Source organism: Hyla sarda, chromosome 4 (assembly GCF_029499605.1).
Source record: "Hyla sarda isolate aHylSar1 chromosome 4, aHylSar1.hap1, whole genome shotgun sequence".
NCBI lineage: Eukaryota > Metazoa > Chordata > Amphibia > Anura > Hylidae > Hyla > Hyla sarda.
Genome location: NC_079192.1, coordinates 315,885,159 through 315,910,243, shown reverse-complemented (window position 1 = coordinate 315,910,243; position 25,085 = coordinate 315,885,159). Strand labels below are relative to the sequence as shown.

Genomic DNA, 25,085 nt, shown 5'->3' with positions numbered 1-25,085 from the left:
GTCCAGTGGCTCTGTCATTGATATTTCCTGGCTTGACTAGGCTCTATCAATGGAGTTCAATAGAACTCTATTCATCTGTCTGAGGAATCTAATGATTGCTCCTAAAAGTCTAATAAAGTGTATACAAAAAAAAAAAAAATACAAAAAAAAGGTGTTAACAAAAGTGTAAAAGACATAGTTTTTGAGACAGAATCGAGATATATCGTATCGTCATACGTGTATCGCGATACGTATCGTATCGCCTAATTCTTGCCGGTTCACACCCCTACTATTTACAGAACGTAATAAGAGAAATGCAAACTTGAAATTACTGAAAACATTTTAAAGGGTTTATTTTTATTTTTTTTATGAAAAATTTTACACAATTCTAACAGCTGCGGGCAGGTGGAGATATTAAAGAAAAACTGTTCAATAGCAAAAAGGCAGAATTGTACATTAGAAAGAAATGAGATTTGTTACATTAAACTAGTTAAATAATTTAAACATGCATTCACGCCATCTGTTTAAAATTGTAAATGCAAGAGTGTGGGGGAAATAATTAACGGTCTGGTTTAAATATGGACATTTATACCTGACGGCTATTGTGAAAGTAAAACATTTTTTACATTTAAAACATGTACATCTGTACATAATCTTAATTTTTGCAAATGAAAGAGGTAAATAAAAGGGAAAAAAAGTTAAATAAAAATATTACTATATTTGAAAGGGGACATAACCAAACTTGACACAGTGTTATAACACATAACATTATGTAATTAGAGCAGTATAACAATGGACTAAACTGTACAAGGGTTCTGACGACAATTTCGAAAGGTCGCCTCCACCCTGGTCTACTGTTGCGCATTTCTTTAATGATATGATTGATGCGCTTAAGTTAAAAAGACTCGTATAGTAAATATCTTCCGCTGCCTAAGTCAAAACGGAATTTTGCTTCTGTCATTTATGTTAAAATGACATATAAGCAAAAGGCTCAAAACTATTTGCGCAAATTGCACAACGATTCACCTTTTTACAGCAAAAAAATTAATAAATGATGGGAACAGCTTGATAAATCTCTCTATCCCCCCCAGGATCCTGTTCACACTGTCATTGAAAACAGAATGCAGTATACGTCCTCTCCGCTGAACCTCCACAGAATGCTCTTCGGTCTGCGTCTACGTTCACATTGCCAGCTGTCTCCGGTAGTGTGCAACCCGTTGTTTTAGGATCACGAAAAGCTGGAGAAAAAATAGTGCTTGCACTGTGTGTTTTTCTCCAGCTTTTCTCTCCAAAAATGAAGGCGACTATTGAATACAATGGAGTCCATCGGGACCCCGTTATTTGCCGGTATGCTCCGGCAAACTGCAAAAAGAAGTTCACGGCCCAACTTGCCGGAGCATAGCGGCAGTGTGAAAGGGGCCTAAGGCTGGGTCCACACTACGTTTTGTCCCATACGGGAGCGCATACGGCAGGAGGGAGCTAAAACCTCGCGCTCCCGTATGTAACCGTATGCGCTCCCGTATGTCATTCACTTCAATGAGCCGACCGGAGTGAAACGTTTGGTCCGGTCGGCTCATTTTTGCGCCGTATGCGCTTTTACAACCGGACCTAAAACCGTGGTTGACCACAGTTTTAGGTCCGGTTGTAAAAGCGCATACGGCGCAAAAATGAGCCGACCGGACCGAACGTTTCACTCCGGTCGGCTCATTGAAGTGAATGGCATACGGGAGCGCATACGGTCACATACGGGAGCGCGAGCTTTTAGCTCCCTCCTGCCGTATGCGCTCCCGTATGGGACAAAACGTAGTGTGGACCCAGCCTAACAGAGACAGTGTGTGGTGGGGGTGATATCCTGTGGTGCCCAGACTAGTTCCTTCATAGCCTATATATTGTCTTGCAGGTAACTCAATATTACAGTTGGGCTATGTTCACACTGCTGAATTTCTGTGCGTAATTCTGCTTAAGAATTCTGCCGAATTTTTACTGCCGATTTACTTCAGTGTCCTATTCGCATGGCAGAAATTCTGCTTTCCATAAAATGTAAAGACCTGTCTTTAAATGGGTAATTCACTGGAAAACCTTTTTCTTTTAAATCAACTGGTGTCAGAAAGTTAAACAGATTTGTAAATGACTTCTGTTAAAAAAAAATCTTAATCCTTCCACTACTTATCAGCTGCTGTATACTACAGAGGAAGTTGTTTTCTTTTTGAACCACAGTGTCAGACCACAGTGCTCTCCGCTGACACCTCCAGAGTAGGAGAAAATCCCCATAGCAAACATATCCTGCTCCGGTCAGTTCCTGAAATGGAGAGTGGGGGCAGCAGAGAGCACTGTGTTCAGACAGAAAGATCTTCCTGTGGAGCATACAGCAGCTGATAAGTACTGGAATGATTAAAGGGGTAGTCCAGTGGTGAAAAACAAAATGTATCCCCCTATCCTAAGGATAGGGGATGAGTTTCAGATCGCGGGGGGGGGGGGCTCTGACTGCTGGGGCCCCCCGTGATCTCTCTGTACGGGGCCCTGGCTCGCTGGAATGTTGACCACCACACGTAGCTGTGGCTGACACGCCCCTTCTATACATCGCTATGGCAGAGCCGGAGATTGCCGAAGGCAGCGCTCCGGCTCTGCCATAAAATTTTATTGAGGGGGCATGTCAGCCGCCGCTTCGTGGCGGTGGTCAACACGCCCCCTTCCCACAGGCTGTCAGGACCCCTTACAGGAGATGGCGGGGAGCCCCAGCGGTCGGACCCCCCGTGATCTGAAACGTATCCCCTATCCTTAGGATAGGGGATACGTTTTTCACCACTGGATATCTCCTTTAAGATTTTTTAATAGAAGTAATTTACAAGTCTGTAAATGTTTTCCAGTGGAGAACCCCTAGCAGAAATGCGGGCGGAATCGCATTGAGCTCAATTGGACTTGAATTTCGTCATCATTCTGTGTTAAGAGAACACAGAATTCTGCCGTGTGAACATGGCATTTAATAAATTGTCAATTCTACAGCTGATCTTACACATTACATTGACCCTACAATTGGCTTTCCATGGCCCTACAAATGCCATAGGGTAAAAGTATAGTAAATAAAATAATTTTTATTTATTTTTTTGTTAACACTTGTTAAAAGTGGTAGGAAGGGGAAAAATACTAAACATCTGCAGTGTGTGAACATTCCTTTTGGCTATATTCACAGCTTTGTTACAGAAATATACTTAAATGATCACTGTCAGATACAAAAACATTCTACAGTGGGGATCAAAAGTTTGGGCAGGTAAAAATTTGTATTAATGTGCATAAAAAAGCCAAGGAAAGATGGAACAATCTCCAAAAGGCATCAAATTACAGATTACACATTCTTATAATATGTCAACAAAAGTTAGATTTTATTTCCATCATTTACACTTTCAAAATAACAGAAAACAAAAAATGGCGTTTGCAAAAGTTTGGGCACCCTGCAGAATTTATAGCATGCACTGCCCCCTTTGCAAAGCTGAGACCTGCCAGTGTCATGGATTGTTCTCAATCATCACCTGGAAGACCAGGTGATGTCAATCTCAAAGGTTTTAAATCCCCAGACTCATCTGACCTTGCCCCAACAATCAGCACCATGGGTTCTTCTAAGCAGTTGTCTAGAAATCTGAAACTGAAAATAGTTGATGCTCACAAAGCTGGAGAAGGCTATAAGAAGATAGCAAAACGTTTTCAGATGTCAATATCCTCTGTTCGAAGTGTAATTAAGAAATGGCAGTCATCACGAACAGTGGAAGTTAAAGCAAGATCTGGAAGACCAAGAAAAATATCAGACAGAACAGCTCGCATGATTGTGAGAAAAACAATTCAAAACCCACGTTTGACTGCACAATCCCTCCAGAAAGATCTGGCAGACACTGGCGTTGTGGTACACTATTCCACTATAAAGAGATACTTGTACAAATATGGTCTTCATGGAAGAGTCATCAGAAGAAAACCTCTTCTACGTCCTCACCACAAAAATCAGCGATTGAACTCTCCAAATGAACATATAGACAAGCCTTATGCATGTTGGAAACAAGTTCTGTGGACCGATGAGGTTTAAAATTTTACTTTTTGGCCGGAATGAGCAAAGGTACGTTTGGAGAAGAAGGGGAACAGAATTTAATGAAAAGAACCTCTGTCCAACTGTTAAGCATGGGGGTGGATGAATCCTGCTTTGGGGTTGTATTGCAGCCAGTGGCACAGGGAACATTTCACGAGTAGAAAGAAAAATGGATTCAATAAAATTTCAGCAAATTTTGGATGCTAACTTGATGCCATCTGTGAAAAAGCTGAAGTTAGAGAGGATGGCTTCTACAAATGGATAATGATCCTAAACACACCTCGAAATCCACGAGGGATTGCATCAAGAGGCGTAAACTGAAGGTTTTGCCATGGCCTTCACAATCTCCTGACCTCAGCATAATTGACAATCTATGGATAGACCTTAAAAGAGCAGTGCGTGACAGACAGCCCAGAAATCTCAAAGAACTGGAAGACTTTTGTAAGGAAGAATGGGCAAAGATACCTCAAACAAGAATTGAAAGACTCTTGGCTGGCTACAAAAACTGTTTACAAGCTGTGATACTTGCCAAAGGGGGCAGTACAAGATATTAACTCTGCAGGGTGCCCAAGCTTCTTGTCCAAGCTGAAGCACAGAAAATGAGGGAGGGCAGGGGTGTGGAAATTTTATAAAAAAAACTACTAGTCCACGGGACTAAAATGGAGCAAAATCTACTTGTCCCTCATGACGATCCGGACCAATTTTCGCTTTTATGCTCTGATTTTTTCCTCCTCGCCCTATAATAGCCATAACTACCTACTATAAGGATACCTTTTAATTTTTTAATAACATTCTCTGAACCAAAAAATATATATATTAAGGAAAGTGAAATTGAAATAGTAAAAGATAATTTTGCAGATTTGGTGGTTTTTCTTTTCTGCGCCATTTACCTTGTGGTTGAGATAACATGTTCGTTTTATACTTTAGGCCGTCTGATTACAGCAATACCAGATTTCTATAGTTTGTCATGTTTTACTAATTCTGGACTTTTTCAAATTTTTTTTTTAATTGCCATTTTTTAACCCCTGTAGCTTTTATTTTTTTTCCGCATACCAGACTGTATGAGGGCTCGTTTTTTGTGCCATAATGTTTTTTGTATCAGTACCATTTTGGTATTGATCTGACTTGTTTTAATCGCTTTTTAACTTTTTTTTTTTCTGGGATATTATAAAAATTGCAAATCTGTGGTTTTTGTATTTTTTTTTATTTATTTTTTTACATTTACCGTACGGGATACATAATGTTATATTTTAATAGGTCGTACAATTACGCACAAAGCGATACCAAATATGTTTATTTTTATATAGGAAAAAGGGGTGATTTGAACTTTTAACATGGAAGGGGTTACTGCAGTGGTCTTCAAACTGTGGCCCACCAGCTGTCCTGGCATGCTGGGAATTGTAGTTTTGTAACATCTGGAGAGCCGCAGTTTGAAGACCACTGGGTTAATGTGTGTCTATCAACCTTTTATTAAAACTTTTTTTACACTCTTAGACTTCTATTGAACTCTATTAATCTGTGTGCTCTGTGATCCATTGATAGAGCCTGGTCCAGTCAGGCTCTATCAATGACAGAGCAGGACAGCAGGAAGCAGAGGTAAGCCCTCTGGCTACCTCTATAGTGGATCGCCCCCCTGCGATCGCTCTGCGGGGGGGCGATCCACCCCACTAGCCCATCGCTGCATGCTGGCTATTAGCGGCGGCCCCCGGCTACTGAGAACAGCCGGGTGCTGCAGAGTATGGAGCGGGCAGGAATCCGGAGCCCGCTCCATACTCCCCTGTGAGCGCTGCATGCAGTTTCCCCGTGCAGGTGTGTGTCCGCTCCTCCCCCCAGCTCTCCAAAGCTAGATCTGGGGGAGCGAAGGCAGAGGAGGCAGGTCTGCACGGGGAGCGAGAAGCCACGCCCCCTCATCTCCCCCCCGCACGTCCGCAGAGCAGGGGAGAGAAGACAAATACACAGCTTCTTATCTCCCCTGCTCTGCTTCGGAGGACACAGTTTTTTTTACAGCCGGGGGCTGCAGAGTATGGAGCGGGCAGGAGTCGGGTGCCCGCTCCATACAGACTGCAGAGGTCCGGCCCTGCTTGCCCAGGCTAAGGGCAGGACAAATTCACCTGCCCGGCAACCGTAACTGCTTGTCCCGGGCGTCGGGCGATAGGAATTCCACATCCCTGGAGGGCTAGCACTCCTCTGTGCTCTCTCCTGCCTGATAGCACTCCTCTGTGCTCTCTCCTGTTTTGATAGGACTCCTCTGTACCCTCTCCTGTCTGGCGCTCCTCTGTTCTCCCTCTCCTGTCTGATAGGCACTCTTCTGTGCTCTGTCCTATCTGTCCCCCTGACTATCGGTGCCGGCGCCGATAGCCAGGGGGAGAGAAGCGGCGCCGACGGCCACGGGGAGAGAAGGGGCAGCGGCACCCATTGCTGGCGCCGCTGCCCCGTTGCCTCCCCCCCCATCCCCGGTGGCATAATTACCTGAGTCGGGTCCGCGCTGCTGCAGGCCTCCGGCGTGCGTCCCCAGCGTCGTTGCTATGCGCTGAACGGCGCGGCGCATGACGTCAGTGCGCCGCGCCGTGCATAGCAACGACGCTGGGGACGCACGACGGAGGCCTGCAGCAGCGCGGACCCGACTCAGGTAATTATGCCACCCGAGATAGGGGGAGGCAACGGGGCAGCGGCGCCGGCACCGATAGTCAGGGGGACAGAACGGGCAGCGGCGCCGATAACCAGGGGTTGAAAAGGGCCGACAGCAGCGCTCTAGACCCCAGGAAAGGCAGGGGGAGAGAAGCGGGCAGCGACGGCCTCTCTCCCCCTGCCTTTCCTGGGGGTGTATTGGGGTATACACGCGCACACACGCACCCTCATTTTACCATGGATATTTGGGTAAAAAACTTTTTTTACCCAAATATCCTTGGTAAAATGAGGGTGCGTGTTATAGGCCGGTGAGTGGTATACCCCGATAAATACGGTATATATAGTGTGTGTGTGTTCACATTGAGGAAATTCATTGCTATTTAAATCCAGCATTTTTTTTTTTCCATCTGGAATTAACAACAAAGCCTCTGAAATCAAAGTGTCGTTGATTAAATGGGTACTCCTGTGGAAGACAATTTTTTTTAAATCAACTGGTGCCAAAAAGTTAAACAGATCTGTAAATTACTTCTATTAAAAAATTGTAATCCTTCCAGTACTTATCAGCTGCTTTATGCTCCAGAGGAAGTTCTTTTTTTCATTTTTTGAAATTTATTTTCTTACCACAGTGTTCTCTGCTGACACCTCTGTACATGTCAGGAACTGTCCAGAGCAGGATAGGTTTGCTATAGGGATTTGCTCCTACTCTGGACAGTGCCTGACATGGACAGAGGTGTCAGCAGAGAACACTGTGGTCAGACAGAGAACCTCAGAGAAGTTCCTCTGTAGTATACAGCAGCTAATACTGACATTAAGATTTTTTTTTTTTTATAAAAGTAATTTACAAATCTGTTTAACTTTCTGGCACCAGTTGACTGGCAATTCTGCACATAATTTTCATAGTGTAAATGTACACTTAGGGTAAGTTACCTAGGAAAGTTGGCGTGAGAAAGCTGCTTTGCATATCCTTTCTGTCCAGAGTTCCCAGTGGAGCAGAAAAAGCCTTTAAGATTTTTGTAAAGGTAGTCAAGCAGCTTAGCTGTCAGCATACATGTGATCTTCATAGAAATGGGAATAACCACTTCATGACACCTCTGGCAACTAATCTCATGTACAATCTCCTGAATAAATCCAATGCCCAATCCTTCTTTACTCTGAAGTCTACTATTGTGGAAAGTCAGCAACTGACTAGTTGGGTTTCATCTGGCATTCCTTTTTAAGGCTGTCTTTTTGTTCTTTAATTGTTCCAATTGTAACACATTGTTTCCTTTTCTTCCAGATGTGATGCTGACCCTTCAGCTTTAGCAAACTATGTTATTGCTTTGGTACGAAAGGACAAACCGGAAAAGGAGTTAAAGGCCATATGCGCTGACCAGCTGGATGTTTTCCTACAGAAAGGTATATACGTATCTATTGTTTCAGTGGGTGGCCTTATGTGTGAAGGTGGCCTTTAATTTTTTTTTTCTTAAGGACGCAGGGCGTATGGATACGCCCTGCATCCCGAGTCCTTAAGGACGCAGGGCGTATCCATACGCCCGTGGGAATTCCGGCCCCCACCGCTAGCCGGTTGGGGACCGGAGCCGGATGCCTGCTGAAATCGTTCAGCAGGCATCCCGGCATATCGCCCAGGGGGGTCATTATGTCCCCCCATGTCGGCGATCGCCGCAGATCGCTGGACAATTCAGTCCAGCGATCTGCGGCGATTCCGGGTCAATCGGGTCTCCAGTGACCCGGTGACCCGGAATTACTGGCTGTTCGGGGCCGTCTCTGACGGCCCCGAACAGCCAGAGCCTGCAGGGGTGAGGTGGCACTGGTGCCACCTCACGATCGCCCTGATTCGTCGGCCGGATTACCGGCCGACCAATCAGGGCGCCTGCTGCGGGCGTCACTCCCGCACCCGCTCCGCCCCTCTTCCGGAGGGCGTGAGCGGGTGCGGGAAGACGACCCCGGGTTCTGGGGACCCCGATCCCCGGCGTCCATGTTGGGATCGGGGCCCCAGGAGCGACGGCGGCGGCGAGGGACAGTCCAGTGATGGAGCAGCAGCAGGAGGTGAGTTACAGCCTCCTGCTGTTGCTTAGCAACAGCTCCCAGCATGCAAAAAGGGCATGCTGGGAGCTGTAGTTATGCAACAGCAGGAGGCAGACCACCACAACTCCCAGCATTCCCTTATGGGACTTATGGTTTTGCAACAGCTGGAGGCACATTATTTCTATGGAAAAGTGTACCTTCAGCTGTTGTATAACTACAACTCCCAGCTTGCACAAACAGCTAAAGTGCATGCTGGGAGTTGTAGTGGTGCATCTGCTGGTTGCATAACTACAACTCCCAGCATGCCCGTTGGCTGTCGGTGACTGCTGAGAGTTGTAGTTTTGCAACAGCTGAAGGCACACTGGTTGTGAAACTTAGAGTTTTTTTTTTTACCTAACTCAGTGTTTCACGACCGGTGTGCCTCCAGCTGTTGCAAACTACAACTCCCAGCAGTAACCTTACACCATGCACCGTACATGCTGGGAGTTGTAGTTTTGCAACAGCTGGAGGCACACTGGTTTTGAAACACTGAGTAAGGTCACAAACTCCGTGATACATAACCAGTGTGCCTACAGCTGTTGCAAAACTAAAACTCTCAGCATGTACAGTCTGTCAGCGCATGCTGGGAGTTGTAGTTATGCAACAGCTGGATGTCCCCCCCAATGTGAATGTACAGGGTACACTCACATGGCCGGAGGCTTACAGTAGGTATCGGGCTGCAAGTTTGAGCTGCAGCTAATTTTCTGCAACAGCTCAAACTGCCAGCGAGAAACTACTGTGAACCCCCGCTCGTGCGACTGTACCCTAAAAACACTACACTACACTAACACAAAAAATAAAATAAAAAGTAAAAAACACTACATATACACATACCCCTACACAGCCCCCCTCCCCTCCCCAATAAAAATGAAAAACATCTGGTACGCCACTGTTTCCAAAACGGAGCCTCCAGCTGTTGCAAAACAACAACTCCCAGTATTGTCGGACAGCCGTTGACTGTCCAGGCATGCTGGGAGTTTTGCAACAGCTGGAGGCACCCTGTTTGGGAATCACTGGCGTACAATACCCCTATGTCCACCCCTATGCAATCCCTAATTTAGGCCTCAAATGCGCATGGCGCTCTCACTTTGGAGCCCTGTCGTATTTCAAGGCAACAGTTAAGGGTCACATATGGGGTATCGCCGTACTCGGGAGAAATTGGGCTTCAAATTTTGGGGGGTATTTTCTGCTTTTACCCTTTTTAAAAATGTAAAGTTTTTGGGGAAAGAAGCATTTTAGGTAAAATTTTTTTTTTTTTTTTTACATATGCAATAGTCGTGAAACCCCTGTGGGGTATTAAGGTTCACTTAACCCCTTGTTACATTCCCCGAGGGCTCTAGTTTCCAAAATGGTATGCCATGTGGGTATTTTTTGCGGTCCTGGCACCATAGGGGCATCCTAAATGCGGCATGCCCCCAGAGCAAAATTTGCTTTCAAAAAGCCAAATGTGGCTCCTTCTCTTCTGAGACCTGTAGTGCGCCAACAGAGCACTTTTCACCCCCATATGGGGTGTTTTCTGAATCGGGAGAAATTGGGCTTCAAATTTTGGGGGGTATTTTCTGCTTTAACCCTTTGTATAAATGTAAATTTTTTGGGAAACCAAGCATTTTAGGTAAATTTTTTTATTTTTTTTTACATATGCAAAAGTCGTGAAACACCTGTAGGGTATTAAGGTTCACTTTACCCCTTGTTACGTTCCCCGAGGGGTCTAGTTTCCAAAATGGTATGCCATGTGTTTTTTTTTTGCTGTCCTGGCACCATAGAGGCTTCCTAAATGCGGCATGCCCCCAGAGCAAAATTTCCTTCAAAAAAGCCAAATGTGACTCCTTCTCTTCTGAGACCTGTAGTGCGCCAGCAGAGCACTTTTCACCCCCATATGGGGTGTTTTCTGAATCGGGAGAAATTGGGCTTCAAATTTTGGGGTGTATTTTCTGCTATTACCCTTTTTAAAAATGTAAAACTTTAGGGAAACCAAGCATTTTAGGTAAAAATTTTTTTTTTTTTTTTTTACATATGCAAAAGTCGTGAATCACCTGTGGGGTTTTAAGGTTCACATTACCCCTTGATACATTCCCCGAGGGGTCTAGTTTCCAAAATGGTATGCCATGTGGGTTTTTTTGCAGTTCTGGCACCATAGGGGCTTCCTAAAGGTGACATGCCCCCCAAAAACCATTTGACGCTCCTTCCCTTCTGAGCCCTCTACTGCGCCCGCCGAACACTTTACATAGACATATGAGGTATGTGCTTACTCGAGAGAAATTGGGTTTCAAATACAAGTAAAAATTTTCTCCTTTTTACCCCTTGAAAAAATTCAAAAATTGGGTCTACAAGAACAAGCGAGTGTAAAAAATGAAGATTGTGTATTTTCTCCTTCACTTTGCTGCTATTCCTGTGAAACCCGTAAAGGGTTAAAACGCTTACTGAATGTCATTTTGAATACTTTCGGGGGTGCAGTTTTTATAATGGGGTCATTTATGGGGTATTTCTAATATGAAGACCCTTCAAATCCACTTCAAACCTGAACTGGTCCCTGAAAAAAGCGAGTTTCAAAATTTTGTGAAAAATTGGAAAATTGCTGCTGAACTTTGAAGCCCTCTGGTGTCTTCCAAAAGTAAAAACTCATCAATTTTATGATGCAAATATAAAGTAGACATATTGTATATGTGAATAAAAAAAAAAATTATTTTTAATATCCATTTTCCTTACAAGCAGAGAGCTTCAAAGTTAGAAAAATGCAAAATTTTCAAATTTTTCACCAAATTTTGGGATTTTTCACCAAGAAAGGATGCAAGTTACCAAAAATTTTTACCACTACGTTAAAGTAGAATATGTCACGAAAAAACAATCTCGGAATCAGAATGATAACTAAAAGCATTCCAGAGTTATTAATGTTTAAAGTGACAGTGGTCAGATTTGCAAAAAATGGCCGAGTCCTTAAGGTGAAAAAGGGCTCAGTCCTTAAGGGGTTAAAAGGCCCCTGAAAAATAAAAGAAACAAACATTACCTTTCCTCTGCAGAGGTTTTGATAAATCTCCCCCTAAAAGTATGACTCCGGACATAATTTGGGGTAATCAAGGAACTAGTTCATTCCTATTTCTGGATGCCCCTGGGACAACTTGGTGAGGAATGTCATGTTGTGGGGCTTTCCCCCCCAGAAACCGTCTTTACCTGGATTGCTATCTCTGCTCCTTTTCTTTTGCGTTGTTTTTAACCTAGCTCTTCAATCCTGGCTTTCTGGGGAAATCATTGCTCCTGTTCCTTCTCAAGTCTGTTTTTGGGAGTTGTACTTAAACTTGTCATAAAGAAAGGACCACTCTGTCTACCTGAACTTGGACCTAAAGTCCTGTTAAAGCACATAAAGAGATCTCACTTCTGGATGGGAGTCTTTGTGTAGTCATAGCATCCATGAAGCCATCAAGTCTTCCCACCCATTTGTGGCCCTCCAGTTTGGTCTGGCTGCAGCGTCCAGGTCTTCACAGAGGTTATATCAGTCATCATATAGCGGTTTTGGATGCTTGAATATCTTGCTCATGCCCTACAAGGTCCCAGATTTTGGAGCTTCTCTTGATCATTTTAAAGTTTTTTTTTTTTTTTTTTTTTTTTTCTTCCAAAGAACAAGCTTTCTTGCCTTCATTCCAGGATGAGTTCTCAGATGTCCGGTTTATTTATTTCTGAATGCAGGTTCTGGACAGGATAGTGATCATAGAGGCAGTTTCCTTTCCTCCATTCTATACTGAGCTCTTTCTGCTCACCCTGAGGGACAGGTCTCTATTCTTTGGATTGACAGATCTTTTACCTTGGCTTCACGAGAACCTCCGATGGTAGCTTCAGTCTCCTCTTCCCTCTTGGGGATGCTCTCTTACTTCAGATTCACTGACAGATTGTGACCACAGATGCCATTCTCCTTAAATGAGAAGAAATCTGGCAAGATCTTATGTCTCAGGCTCGCTGAAGAGCCAAGTCTCTGCCCTTACCATTTTTTCCACAAAGACTGTTTTGCCTCAATCTTCCATGTCAAAACCTTATTTACATAGTGTCCCCTGCCATTCCTTTTTACTGTCCCCCACCAATTCCTGGGACTTGAACCTTCTCTTGGAAGCATGCCTAGGCTGTGCTTTCAAGCCTTTGGGAGGTCCCTGCCCCTGCTCTCTGGGAAGGTTGCCTTCTTAGTTGCTAGTACCTCTATTATGTAGGTTTTGAAACTGGTAACCCTTTTCTGCCATTCTGCTTTACTTTTTGCTCATCAGGACGAGGTGGTTCTCTGCCCCGTTCCCTTCATCTTACCTAAGGTGGTGCCTACCTCCCACCCTTTTAACCCCTTATGGACCAGGCCCATTTTGGCCTTAAGGACCAGACCAATAAAATTTTTGCATTTTCGTTATTTCCTCCTCGCCTTCTAAAAATCATAACTCTCTTATATTTCCATCCACAGACCCATATGAGGGCTTGTTATTTGCGTCACCAATTGTACTTTGTAATGGCATCACTTATTTAACCATAAAATGTTCGGCGCAGCCAAACAAATATTATTTATGTGGGAAAATTGAAAAGAAAACCGCAATTTAGCAAATTTTGGAAGGTTTTTGTTTTCACGCTGTACACTTTCCAGTAAAAATGACATGTTTTCTTTATTCTGTGGGTCATTTTTTTTTTTTTGCACCATGATCTGTAGTTTTTATTTGTATCACTTTTGCTTAGGTTTTACTTTTTATAAATTTTTTATAAAATAAATTTTTGAATAAGTTGTGGCAAAAAGCAGCAATTTTGGACTTTTTATTTTTTTACGTTTACGCCGTTCACCGTACGGGATGATTAACAATATATTTTAATAGTTCAGACTTTTACGCATGCGGCGATACCAAATATGTGTATTTTTTTAACGCTTTTTTGGTGGTAAAATGGGGAAAAAGGGACGTTTTACTTTTTTTTATTGGGAGGAGATTTTTCACATTTTTAACTTTTTTTAGTTTAAATTTTTTTACTTTATTTTTTTTACACTTTTTATGTCCCCATAGGGGACTATGCATTGCAATCAGTTGATTGCTAATACTCTACAGTGCTATGTATAGGACAAAGCACTGCTCAGTATTATCGGTGATCTTCTGGTCTGCTCGATCTCAGACCAGAGCAGAAGACCCCGGGAGACGGCCGGGGCCAGGTGAGGGGACCTCCGGCAGCCATGCTGGATGATCGGATCCCTGCGGCAGTGCTGCAGGCGATCCGATCATCCGTTCAAAGTAACGCAATGCCGCAGATGCCGTGATCTGTATCGATCACTGCATCGGAGGGGTCAATGGCGGACATCCGCGTGATCACGGATGTCCGCCATTACCGGCGGGTCCCTGGCTGCTTATAGCTCCGGTGCTCGCGATCATGTCGGCGCGTAAATGTACGTCATCGTGCGTTAAGTACCACGTCACCATGACGTACATTTACGTCCATTGTCGTTAAGGGGTTAATGAAGACAATGGGAGAGATTTAGCAAAACCTTTTTAAAGGAGTGCTGCAGTTGCCCATAGCAACCAATTAGATTACTTTCTTTTTCACAAACCTGTGAAAAATGAAAAAGCAGTCTGATTGGTTTCTATGGGCAACTGCACCTTTCTTCCTCTACACAGGTTTTAATTAATCTCCCCAATTGTCCCCCTTTCCATCCATGGGAGATAATCTTTCTATGGCCTAGGTGGGATGGGAGCCTTCTGCATTTATAATCGATGGAATCCTTCTGTTTTTGGTGCTTTTTGTCATTCTGAAGGGCCACCACAAGGGGCTTCTAGCTTCCAAGGCAACCATTGCCTTCTGGATTTGGTCTGCCATCATAGAGGTCTACTGCAGCAAGGATAGGGTTCCTCCTTTCAGGGTCAAAGCTTGTTCCACTCCTGCGGTGGTGTTTTCTTGGTTAGTTTGCCTACTTGGATTTGGCTCTTCACTCCACACCTTTGTGTCTATTCGGTAGATAAGTTTTGCAGGTGATTGTGGCACATTCCTCTGCAGAGAGCCTTGTTTAATTCCTGCCAGCTGTCACCATCCTATTACACCCCATCCACCACGTGGCTGCATTTGGATGCCCTGTGGTACCTATGACCCTCAATAAGATGCAGGAAAAAAAAGATGTTTCACTTACTGCTAAATCTTTCTAGTAGTCTATTTTGGGGGAGCAGAGCACCCACCCCATGTCTGCTTATGTTCTATTGGTTGGCTTATATATAGTTACAAACTCCAGCAATATCCCCAAATACTTCATAAATGGCTTGTGTATAGTAGTGATAAACCATTTGCTGCATGAAAAGGTAACATCAGTCTTGGTATGACCAAAAGAAAATATTCAACAAGCTATGAATTGAATACATGTTTTATAGTGTTAAATGGGCACTATCATTAAAACTAAAACTTCACTGCTCAAAAAAATAAAGGGAACACGAAGATAACACATCCTAGATCTGAAAGAATGAACTAATCATATGAAATACTTTCGTCTTTACATTGTTGAATGTGCTGACAACAAAATCACAAAAAATATTAATGGAAATCAAATTTATTAACCCATGGAAGTCTGGATATGGAGTCACACTCAACATTAAAGTGGAAAACCACACTACAGGCTGATCCAACTTTGATGTAATGTCCTTTAAAACAAGTCACAATGAAGCTCAGTAGTGTGTGTGGCCCCCACGTGCCCGTATGACCTCCCTACAACGTCTGGGCATGCTCCTGATGAGGTGGCGGATGGTCTCCTGAGGGATGTCCTCCCAGACCTGGACTAAAGCATCCGCCAACTCCTGGACAGTCTGTGGTGAAACGTGGCATTGGTGGATGGAGCGAGACATGATGTCCCAGATGTGCTCAATTGGATTCAGGTCTGGGGAACGGGCGGTCCAGTCCATAGCATCAATTCCTTACTCTTGCAGGAACTGCTGACACACTCCAGCCACATGAGGTCTAGCATTGTCTTGCATTAGGAGGAACCCAGGGCCAACCGCACCAGCATATGGTCTCACAAGGGGTCGGAGGATTTCATCTTGGTACCTAATGGCAGTTAGGCTACCTCTGGCAAGCACATGGTGGGCTGTGCGGCCCCCCAAAGAAATGCCACCCCACACCATTACTGACCCACCGCCAAACCGGTCATGCTGGAGGATTTTGCAGGCAGCAGAACATTCTCCACAGTGTCTCCAGACTGTCACGTCTGTCGCATGTGCTCAGTGTGAACCTGCTTTCATCTGTGAAAAGCACAGAGTGGCAGTGGCGAATTTGTCAATCTTTGTGTTCTCTGGCAAACGTCCTGCACGGTGTTGGGCCGTAAGCACAACCCCCACCTGTGGACGTCGGGCCCTCATTCCACCCTCATGGAGTCTGTTTCTGACCGTTTGAGTCGACACATGCACATTTGTGGCCTGCTGGAGTTCATTTTGCAGGGCTCTGGCAGTGCTCCTCCTTGCACAAAGGCGGAGGTAGCGGTCCTGCTGCTGGGTTGTTGCCTTCCTACAGCCTCCTCCAAATCTCCTGATGTACTGGCCTGTCTCCTGGTAGCACCTCCATGCTCTGGACACTACGCTGACGGACACGGCAAACCTTCTTGCCACAGCTCGCATTGACACATCCTGGATGGCACATCCTGGATGAGCTGCACTACCTGAGCCACTTGTGTGGGTTGTAGACTGTCTCCTGCTACCACTAGAGTGAAAGCACCGCCAGCATTCAAAAGTGACCAAAACTTCAGCCAGGAAGCATAGGAACTGAGAAGTGGTTTGTGGTCACTACCTTCAGAACCACTCCTTTATTCGGGGGTGTCTTGCCATTTGCCTATAATTTCCACCTGTTGTCTGTTCAATTTGCACAACAGTATGTGAAATTGTCAATCAGTGTTGCTTCCTGAGTGGACAGTGTCATTTCACACAAGTGTGATTGACTTGGCTTTACATTGTGTTGTTTAAGTGTTCCCTTTATTTTTTTGAGCAGTGTATTATTTTTATTTTTTTTGCTATTGCACTTCTTGTTGTAAATTTTTTTATTTTTTTTTTTATTTGTGTTTTAAAAAAGCTGCCACTAGGTGTCTCCCTACTTGTCCAGACCACATTTCCCCCATCTCTTGCACAGACTATGGATCCATGCTGGCCTGGCAGATGTCCAAAATCAAGAAATGCTGAGGGGTGTGTGTGCAGCCTTAGCCAATCATAGCTCCCCTCACACACTGAACTGCTCTGGGCTATGTGTAGCAGAGTGAGGGAGGAAGTTATCTCCTGTATGGCTTGAGATGATGTCACACCTGCTGGGTAACGCCCCTTCCCAGTCTGTGAATCTGACTGAGACTGAGCAGAAAATATCAAGGTTGAGAACTAACAATTAATAAAAAAAAAATAAAGGCAGGGGGTGGTTTATCATGATGGGGGCAGTGAACTGGGAGGATTATGAAATTTAACAAGATCATGACAGGTACTGTAACATATATATTAATTTACATGGGTCTTCAATGTTGGATCAGTAGGGCGCTGACACCAGAACCCTCGCTGAACAGCTGTTCGCCAGTACTGTGGGGCCACAACACAAATGAAACGGAGACAGAAGCAGACAGCTGTACATCTCGTAGTGGCCGTCAGGTCAGCTTTCATTGAAATAAACAGGACAGATCTGCAGTATCCCAGCACCCACATTATATAATGTACAGAACTGTCTACTTCTGACTCTTTCTTTGTGTATGTATACACCAGGCCTGGAAGTCCCCTTTTATTGTTTATATTTTGAAGCTGGGTTGGAGTCGGTACGTTTCTTTCAACTAAAACCTGAACGGACTCCCAACTCTATGACTCCACAGCTCTCCTCGGAACTGCCTATAAATGTGCCTCAAGCCTAGTGAGATAAATCCAGGGCGTGTTTTTTTCTTATGAATACCATTTGAATGTCCTTTTCATTCTTTCTTAGAAACAAATGTCTTTGTGGATAAACTATTTGAAAGTTTGCACACCAAAAGCTATCTTCCCCCTGAGGAAACCATAAAAGAGGAAGAAAAGGAGGAGATACCGGACAAGCGCCATGCGCCTGTGGTTGGAACAGGACAGGTAAGATTGTGTTTATTGCCATCTAAATGCAAGCAGATCAAATCGGTGACCAACCCGAAATATATTTATGTATTTTTCTTTACATCATGTGAATGCACTGCATGTAAATTCTATAGACCTCTTCACCCGGCTTCTTAAAGGGGTATTCCGGCTTTATACATCTTATCCCCTAGCCAAAGGATAGGGGATAAGATGCATGATCGCTGGGGATCTCGGTGCAGCCCCTGGCATTCTGTGTCGGGTGCTGCCTCCGAGACAGGACGTGACCCCCATGCCCCCTAGTGACATCACGCCACCAGAGGGACCCCTGAGATCATACATCTTATCCCCTATTCTTTTGGATACAGTATAAGATGTATAAAGCCGGAATACCCCTTTAACCAAATTGGTGTTGGGCACACATTATAATTCGTGGACACCATAAGTTTCAGGTACACTTGACAAGAAAACAGATTTAAATGGGTACTCTGGTCGAAAACTACTTTTTTTCATATTTTTTTTTTTTTTAAATCAACTGGTGGCAGAAAGTTAAAGATTTGTAAATTACTTCTATTAAAAAAATCTTTACCCTTTCAGTACTTTTCAGCAGTTGTATGCTATAGAGGAAATTCTTTTATTTTTGAATCTTTTTTTTTTTTTTGTCTTGTCCACAGTGCTCTCTGCTGACACCTGATGCCCAGATCAGGAACTGTCCAGAGCAGCAGAAAATCCCCATTGCAAACCTATGCTGCTCTGGACAGTTCTGGAGCCACTGCCATGCTTCACAGTGGGGATGGTATTCTTTTTTGCTATAGGACGTGTTGACCCCTCTTTAAACATAGTGCCTATGGTTGGGACCATAAATCTATATTTTGGTCTTGTCGCTCTAAATTAGTGTGGCAGAAGCTTTGAGGAGTGGCAAGATGTTTTCAGGCATACTGTAACTGGGCTTTTTAGTTTTTTGTGACATTGGTACAGTAAAGGCTTCTTTCTGACAACCACACAGCTCATTTTTGTTGGAAGTATTATCCTATTTTGCTCCTTTAAACAAGCGAACCATTAATTTCCAGAAAAAAAACATCCCTTATCATCCGTTTTTTATTTTTATTTTTTTAAACATCCATTTTTGTTCTGATAATGTAACTGGTAAGAACGGATTTTTTTTAAAAATATATCACTCAGTACCCAATCCTGACCATGTACATATAATTTTTATGTGTCTAGCACCTTTATTTATTTATTTTATTATACTTTTAATTTAGCTCACTAGTCTGAATTCCTCTCAAAGGGAGGGGGCGTGGCCTCACTGTACGTTTTCCTGATGTGTACCCCCGAAGGTCGAAAACCCAATCTACACTTGGGTGTGATGCTGGTATATGCACCCTTTTTTTAAAAATTTTTTTTAAGTGCAAGTTTATAGTTTTGAGCCCGTTCAATCTTCAGCTTCAGCATTGGGAGACGCGGGCCATGCTGGACTTGCACTTAAATAAAATTTCACTTGGTTTGACGAGACAATCTCATTTGTATGAGCCTACTACCCTGTTATTTTATCGGGTCCAGGGTGAAGAACTACTGTTTGATCATCATGTTGACACTTGTGGTTTAGCACTGGTGCAGGCGCACCGTTTATTTGTAGGAGTTAATTTAAAGTGGTTGGATGGGATTTGAAATATTATTTGTGGCTTGAGACTACCACTTGTCCTCAGCTTGTCTATACAGATACTGCTAATGTTAACTCTTTGTGATTAGTGCATACAGTTCTTAGTTCTCATAGAGCCACTTTAAGAGCATTTCCTTGTGTTTTTGTGTAATTTGGCTGTTATGAAATTTACCATCAAGAGCTAACGCAATTTCTTTATTTGCAATCTTCCAGCTTCAAGAGAGCTATGAAGAGGAAAGAGAACTGAGAAAAAAGAAGCCCCCAAGCCCTCAAAGAAATCGCTCAGCATCTGCTGAGAGAAGGTGTGAATGTTTTCCTTCCGTAAATGTTTACTATTGGGTGTAAATTTTGGTGGTGTTTAACATGGGGAAAATGCAGTGTTGATAGCTACATTATATAAGGAGGAGAGGGAAATTCAGGCTGAGCCAGTGATTTGTGTGTTGACCTTCTGCACCAACGCCTCCTATTTAAAGGTGTACTCCACCCCTAGACATCTTTTCCCTTATCCAAAGGATGTCTGATCGCGAGGGTCCTGCTGCTGGGGACCCCAGCGATCTCCTTCAGCACCCCCGCTCACCAGCTGCACGGAGCAAAGAACGCTCCGTGGCTAATGACGAGCGACACAAGGGCCAGGCTATCGTGGCATCACGCTCCGCCCCCTCAATGCAAGCCTATGGGAGGGTGTGGTGGCAGCGATGCCCCCACCCATAGGCTTGCATTGAGGGGGCAGAGCATAACATCACGAGGGGGTAGGACCCCTGCGATCAGACATCTTATCCCCTATCCTTTGTATAGGGGATAAGATGTCTAGGGGCGGAGTGCACCTTTTAAAGAGAATCTGTCATCAGTGTCTCCCGCACTAACTTGCAGTGCGGGCGACACTGATGATGGTACTCGCCTATTCCCGATACGTGGCCCAGTTTATTTATCCTCCTCGTTCAGGAGGCAGGCTTGGTGCACGGGCGGAGCTCCACGAGCACATTGTTGTCATGGCTGCTGCTTTCTCACTAGGCCCGGCTGCGAGCATGCTTGAAGAAGCAGTGGTGATGTCAGCATGCTCCTGGAGCATTGTCCGTGCACTAAGACTGCCGACTTAATTAGAAGAAAAAGCAGACTAACAGGACCACGGATCAGGGATTGGTTAATGTCCTTATTATCAGTGTCACTTGCAATACAGCCTGTACAAACAGGATAGTGCTGGTGACACTGATGACAGTTTCTGTTTTAAGTGTAATTTGGTAAAATTATTACTTCATTGGGACCAAAAACCTGTATGGGGGCGTTTTTTTAATCTCTAGCATCATGATAGCATTCATCATTAGAAAGTGACATTTAAAGGGCTACTCCACTGGCCAGCGTTCTGAACTAAATGTTCCAAAGTTTCCACCCACCCGGCCCCGCAGAAGCTGCTGCAGATCAATGATTTAAAGCGGGCGCTTTAAGTCAATCAATGAACTGCAGCGGCTTTTGCGGCGCCAGAGACCGCTGCCGCCACCCGCTTCTCTCCCCCTGCCTGTCCTGAGGTCCTCCCTAGTCCAACCACCACCGCCACTGCCCCATTGCCTCCCCCATCCCCGGTTTTATAATTAACTGTGCCCGGGTTCCGCACTATTTCTGACTCAGGCGTCCTGAGCTGTCCCTGTGCTCACTGACGGTGACGTCGCGTTGAGGACGTCACTCGTCATTGCGCTGCACAAGCACGCAGGACGTTGCAGGAGCCAGAAGTAGCGCGGACCTCGGGAAAAGGGATTATAAAACCGGGAATGGGGAGGCAATGGGGTGGTGGTGGTCTCTGGCCGGGGAGGCGGGGCATTATCGGCATATCGGCAAGGTAATTGCCGATACCGATAATGTCCAAAATCGTGAATATCTGCCGATAATATCGGCCTAACCGATAATCGGTCGGTCCCTAGTTTTGAGACCACAGGATAGGAAATAAGTGTCTGATCGTGGGGTGTGACAGCTGGGACACTATCTCCTGAACGGACCGGGCTCTCTGAGAGGATTGCAGCATGTACTCCATTCATTTCTAAGGGAGTGCTGGAGGTGCCCAAGTACAGCACTTGGAGCTTTTCAGCACGCATCTTCTATCCTGTGAATAGGGGAGAAGTTATTTTTCACTGGACCACCCCTTTAATGAAGGCTACGGGCAGGCCCGGCGCTTCCATAAGGCACACCAAGCGGTTGCTTAAGGGCGCACGGACCAGAGGGCGGAAAAATCAAGGATTTTTTTTTAAAGCTGTGTTGCGCCCCGCCGCCCGCTGGGCTGTGTTGTTTGTGCCGTGTGTGTCGCTCGCTCATAGAGCGGCGCCCACGGCAGCAGAACAGCTCAGGGCCGTCTTTAACATGGGGCAAAAGGGGCAGCTTCCCTGGGCCCTGTCATTCCTGGGGCCCAAAGCAGCTGCCCCTTTTGCCTTGCGTTAAAGATGGTCACTGCGGCTGGTCCTGCAGGAGGTGCGGGGTCCGGCTGAAATGCAGGGAGCAGTGCAGGCTTTGAGGGGTCCAATTGGAGGAGGCCGTGATGGGGAGAGCCGTGTGCATGCTAAGCTGCGAGCACCTGCAGCTGGGGGAGCCCTCCCTGTACCGCCGCCCCTGTATAATGCAACCAGCCCCTGCAGCCTCTTTAGCATTTTCAGTTGCTGCTCGGGCTGGTCACGTGCCGCGCACGGCACGTCTGTAATGTCCCTGCCCGGCCCCGCCCCCGGATGCTCACCACCACCAGAGAGGAGCGCCGGGGCCTCCAAGTGCAAGAAGAGGAGATTCGCCGGGGCCGCCTCAGAGCGTTACTTCTTGTGACCCTCAGCAGCTGGAGTCCGTGTTCCCCGAGGCTCAAGCCCCTTACTTCAGGTCAGATGCAGTCATGCAGTCCATGACCATGTTCAGCACAGCATGTGGCCCAGTGCCTGGCTGCCTGTGCCTCCTCCATTACTCTGCTGGCAACACCTGCTCTGCACCCCCTACCCCTTATATAAAAATGTAGAGACACCAGGGTGCAATGCTCTGCACCCTTATTTATAAGGGTGCAGAGCATTGCACCCTATTGTCTTTACATGCTTATGTTAGAGGTAAGGGGTGTATTACATTACACCCTAGTGTCTGAACATTCATATATGAGGGGTATTGCAATCCCTTACCCCCAAATATAGGAATGTACAGACACAAGGGCAAATGCTCTGCACCTTTTTATGAGGTTGCAGAGCATTGCACCCTAGTGTCTATACATTAGGGGTAAGGGAGAGCAATGCTCTGCACCCCCTTACCCATAATATAGGAATGTACTGACACCAGGGTACCCTTATATGATGGTGCAGAGCATTGCACCCTAGTGTCTGTACATTTTTATGTGAGGGGTAGGGGGTAGAGCATTGCACCCCCCCTTACCTCTAATATAGGAATGTACTTACACTACGGTTCAATGCTCTGCATGCTCATAAATGGGTGCAGAACATTGCACTTTGGTGTCAGTACATTCCTATTTTAGGGGTAAGGGGGAGCAATGCGTCACTCCCCCTGCATCTCCACAAGGTGAAACTGGTTCCCTAGCAATGCTGCTGATCACGGGCCGGCCGGGCCTCAGGAGCAACGGAGCTGCGAGAAGACTAAGGATGACGTGCGGAGGGGAGGCTGGGGAGAACATAAATACAAAGATGGGGTGCAGGGGGGGGGGGAAGCTATCGGAAGGTTGGGAGCCGAGGGTGAGGAGTCTGAGGAGGGGGTTGTATATTTATGATTGATAAGGGGGGGGGAGGAGACGCTGGGGTTGTTACGGAGTTATATTTGTGTTATCTGTGGTGTTACATAGGACTGCAGGTCACATCTACTACATTATATGTACTGGTGGGCGGTGGTGGAGTTTGGGGGTCGACTTGGGGGGGGGTCACCAAAATGGAGCTTCGCTTGTGTTGGCAGAAATCCTTGCACCGGCCCTGGCTACGGGTTAGGAATATACTCATGAGACTTGGTTATCGTGTGTATTACAGTTAATGTTTATTCTGCTTTAACCCATTCTTTAACTTGGAATTATTTCTTTGGATGCTTAAAGGACAAGAGAGAAAAAGAGGGAGGATGGCAAATGGAGGGACTATGACAGACATAGAGAAAAGTACGATTGGAGAAGAAGTAAAAGTCCTCTCAAAAACAGGTCGACAAATCGTAGTAGGAGCCGCAGCAGAGGAAGAAGCAGGGACCGTGAATCTACCAGAAGTAGAGGTAATGCCATTAAATAGAGGAATTCATTTCCTTTAGCATTATTATTTGCTGTATCCCCTTAAAAACCCTGCTTCTTCATCATAATTCTAAACTGACCATACATATGGAGTCATTTGTCATCTAGTAATGTGCGGCTGGTTGGGCTCATGGTGTAAGATGGGGGGGTCATGTTGGATTGTTTGTTGCCAAAGGAGATGAGTGCTTCCTGAGGTGTCTGTAAATGGGTGAACCAGCCTCCAATCTAAGGGATTCAAGAAAGTATGTCTACTGTGCAGCCAGGAGAGAGCGGCATGAGTGCAGGGACATTACATATGTTCATCTCTTCATTTAATTGGATACTTATTTTTCCCTTTAGCGTTTTGTAGACTCAATAGCTAGAAAGTTTGCAAAGTATACAGTTCTGACTAGCCTGTCTAACGTGACAAATTGTTCTATAATCTGACCCCGTTATATGATACCTAGTGGCTGGCTTTGTAACTGAAACCACAATGGTGTGACAAGTCTAGAGTATCAAGGACTTTAATGCGTTCCATTAGGGATCCAGGATTTGTCGGTAAGGGTCCATCCTTGTCACAATTTGTTCTTTCGTGGCGCGGGTACAATTTCAGAAACTCAAAATTGTCTGCAATGCACCAATTGGCACGGACCCCATTCAACTGTATGACCCAGAAGTAGTCAGCTGGTGACTACGTTCAGGTCATTGTATTAGACTTTTTGGTCAGACTTGTCTTACACGCTCTGAAAATGACCTGAACATAGTCACCAGCTGACTACTTCCGCGTTATAGGGTTGAATGGTATCTGTGCCAATACACGCACTGATACGATTGCAGCCAATCTTAAGTTTCAGCGATTGTATCTGTGCCACAGGGGCCCCATTTGTGATGTGAATACTTCCCTTAGAATAGCTCTACAGACTGCACTCGTCTTGCCATAAACTTACTGGAAAGCTTAAAGGAATTTTCAGCACAACTGTGAGCGACGGCTGAATAGATTTTCCACGGTTTCTCATTGGCTTCACTTAATTTTTTTGGTTTCCTTTGTTTAGCTTGTATGGATATAATGTTGGATGCACAATGCTTTTTACTCCCTGTTTTTTTTGTTGCCAGTGTTTCTAGTATGAAGGAGTGCTTCTGCCTTTACAGCAATTAAGTCCCCTTTACACGGAGCGTCAGCTTGGGGAGTTTGGCCAAATATAACCTAGTTTGTCTAATTTATTCACTAGTGTATTCCAGCAAATGTGTGCGTTTTCATAGGTGTGTGTCAGGTATTGTTCAGAGGGATACTGTGCTGACTGGATCAGAAGATGCTTCATTTCACCCTTATGGGCCACTGATTTTGGGGCTGGTCGGGCTTCAATGGACCACTGTTACAGCAGCTTTGGTTGGACTTGCGTACAAATGAGTCGAGTTACCCAAGTTGTTACGTGGAGAAGTAAT

At 45.1% G+C, this 25,085-nt stretch overlaps 1 protein-coding gene across 2 annotated transcripts in view; it reads left to right on the top strand.

Annotated features, from left to right (window-relative positions):
* The window catches only part of RBM27 (RNA binding motif protein 27), a 115,415-nt gene that overhangs the window by 10,222 nt on the left and 80,108 nt on the right, over window positions 1-25,085 (top strand). For both annotated transcript variants that reach the window (XM_056574882.1, XM_056574881.1), the window contains exons 2-5: window positions 7,956-8,074; window positions 17,663-17,799; window positions 19,652-19,740; window positions 23,481-23,647. In XM_056574882.1, the coding sequence (XP_056430857.1) occupies window positions 7,956-8,074; window positions 17,663-17,799; window positions 19,652-19,740; window positions 23,481-23,647 (512 nt within the window). The remainder of the gene's footprint in view (window positions 1-7,955; window positions 8,075-17,662; window positions 17,800-19,651; window positions 19,741-23,480; window positions 23,648-25,085) is intronic.